This window comes from Condylura cristata, unplaced genomic scaffold (genome assembly GCF_000260355.1).
Source record: "Condylura cristata isolate star-nosed mole 26May11 unplaced genomic scaffold, ConCri1.0 scaffold00003, whole genome shotgun sequence".
Classification (NCBI taxonomy): Eukaryota; Metazoa; Chordata; class Mammalia; order Eulipotyphla; family Talpidae; genus Condylura; species Condylura cristata.
In genome coordinates, this window is record NW_004567104.1 from 78,393,912 (window position 1) to 78,394,852 (window position 941).

Consider the following 941-nt stretch of genomic DNA (forward strand, 5'->3'; position numbering starts at 1 on the left):
GGGCTCCCGGAGGCCGGGGGCGCCCCTGGCCGTGGGGGCCAGCCCCGCAGCTGTGGCCCTCGGGGCAGCCAGCAGCTCTCTGTCTCGACCAAAAGTCTCAGCCGCCCTAAAACACCGGGCCTCACGCAGCAGGTGCCAGGAGTGAGGCCCGTCCCGGGGGGCCCCTGCGTGTGCCTGGCGCCCCCCCCCCAGTGGCCGCCGCGCCGGGAGGCTGCTGGCGCTCGGGGCTCAGCAAGCCCCTGTCGAGAGCGGGGTCCTCGCTCGCCCTCTGGTGTCTCGGGCTCTAGGCGGCTGTCCCCCCGTGGAGCACGGGGACTTCTTGCCTCGTGGCTTTCAGTCCTGTTGTCCCCGAAGGATGACCTTGAGGCAGGACTGACCCCGCAGGCCGACGCTGGGCCCCCAGGCCTTGCTTGACCTGCTGGCGCAGGAGGCCTGGGCCCGGGCTGGCAGCCTGCAGCTCTGGAGGAGGCCGGAGGTGGCTGCGGCTGGGTGTGCAGGTGGACGTGCTGGCCGGGGTGGGGGGCAGCTGGCCGCCGCCGGCCCTCCCCCGTGATGTCGTGACGCCCCTTCTGTCGGCGAGCAGGAGGTTCCCTCTGGAGGAGATCCCCCTGGACGAGAAGGAGGCGGCGCAGTGGCTGCACAAGCTGTACCAGGAGAAGGTGGGCTGGGGGGCGCTGGGGGCGCTGGGGGCGCTGGGGGCCCGGGCCGGCCTCTGGCGCCAGCTTGCTTCATTCTTCTTGACTTTTGAAATCAAGCTGAAGGCGTAGCGGGGAGGCCCTACCTTTCCCTGGGGAGCGAGGAGGCGTGGGGGGCCGAGGGTGCCTGGCGGCTGCGGCTCTCCCCCACACGAACTCGGGGAGCCGGGAGCGCCTGCCTGTGCACAGAGAGCTGCCCTAGAGCACCCCGGGCTCCCCAGGGTCCGCCAGGCTGCCGGCTGGCGC

At 72.7% G+C, this 941-nt stretch overlaps 1 protein-coding gene across 1 annotated transcript in view; it reads left to right on the top strand.

The window, feature by feature from the left end:
* AGPAT3 (1-acylglycerol-3-phosphate O-acyltransferase 3) overlaps positions 1–767 on the top strand; it is an 8,056-nt gene extending 7,289 nt beyond the window's left edge. Inside the window, exon 4 of the mRNA XM_012731139.1 lies at positions 584–767. Within this exon, the coding sequence (XP_012586593.1) occupies positions 584–767 (184 nt within the window). The remainder of the gene's footprint in view (positions 1–583) is intronic.
* The last annotated feature ends 174 nt before the right edge of the window (positions 768–941 follow it).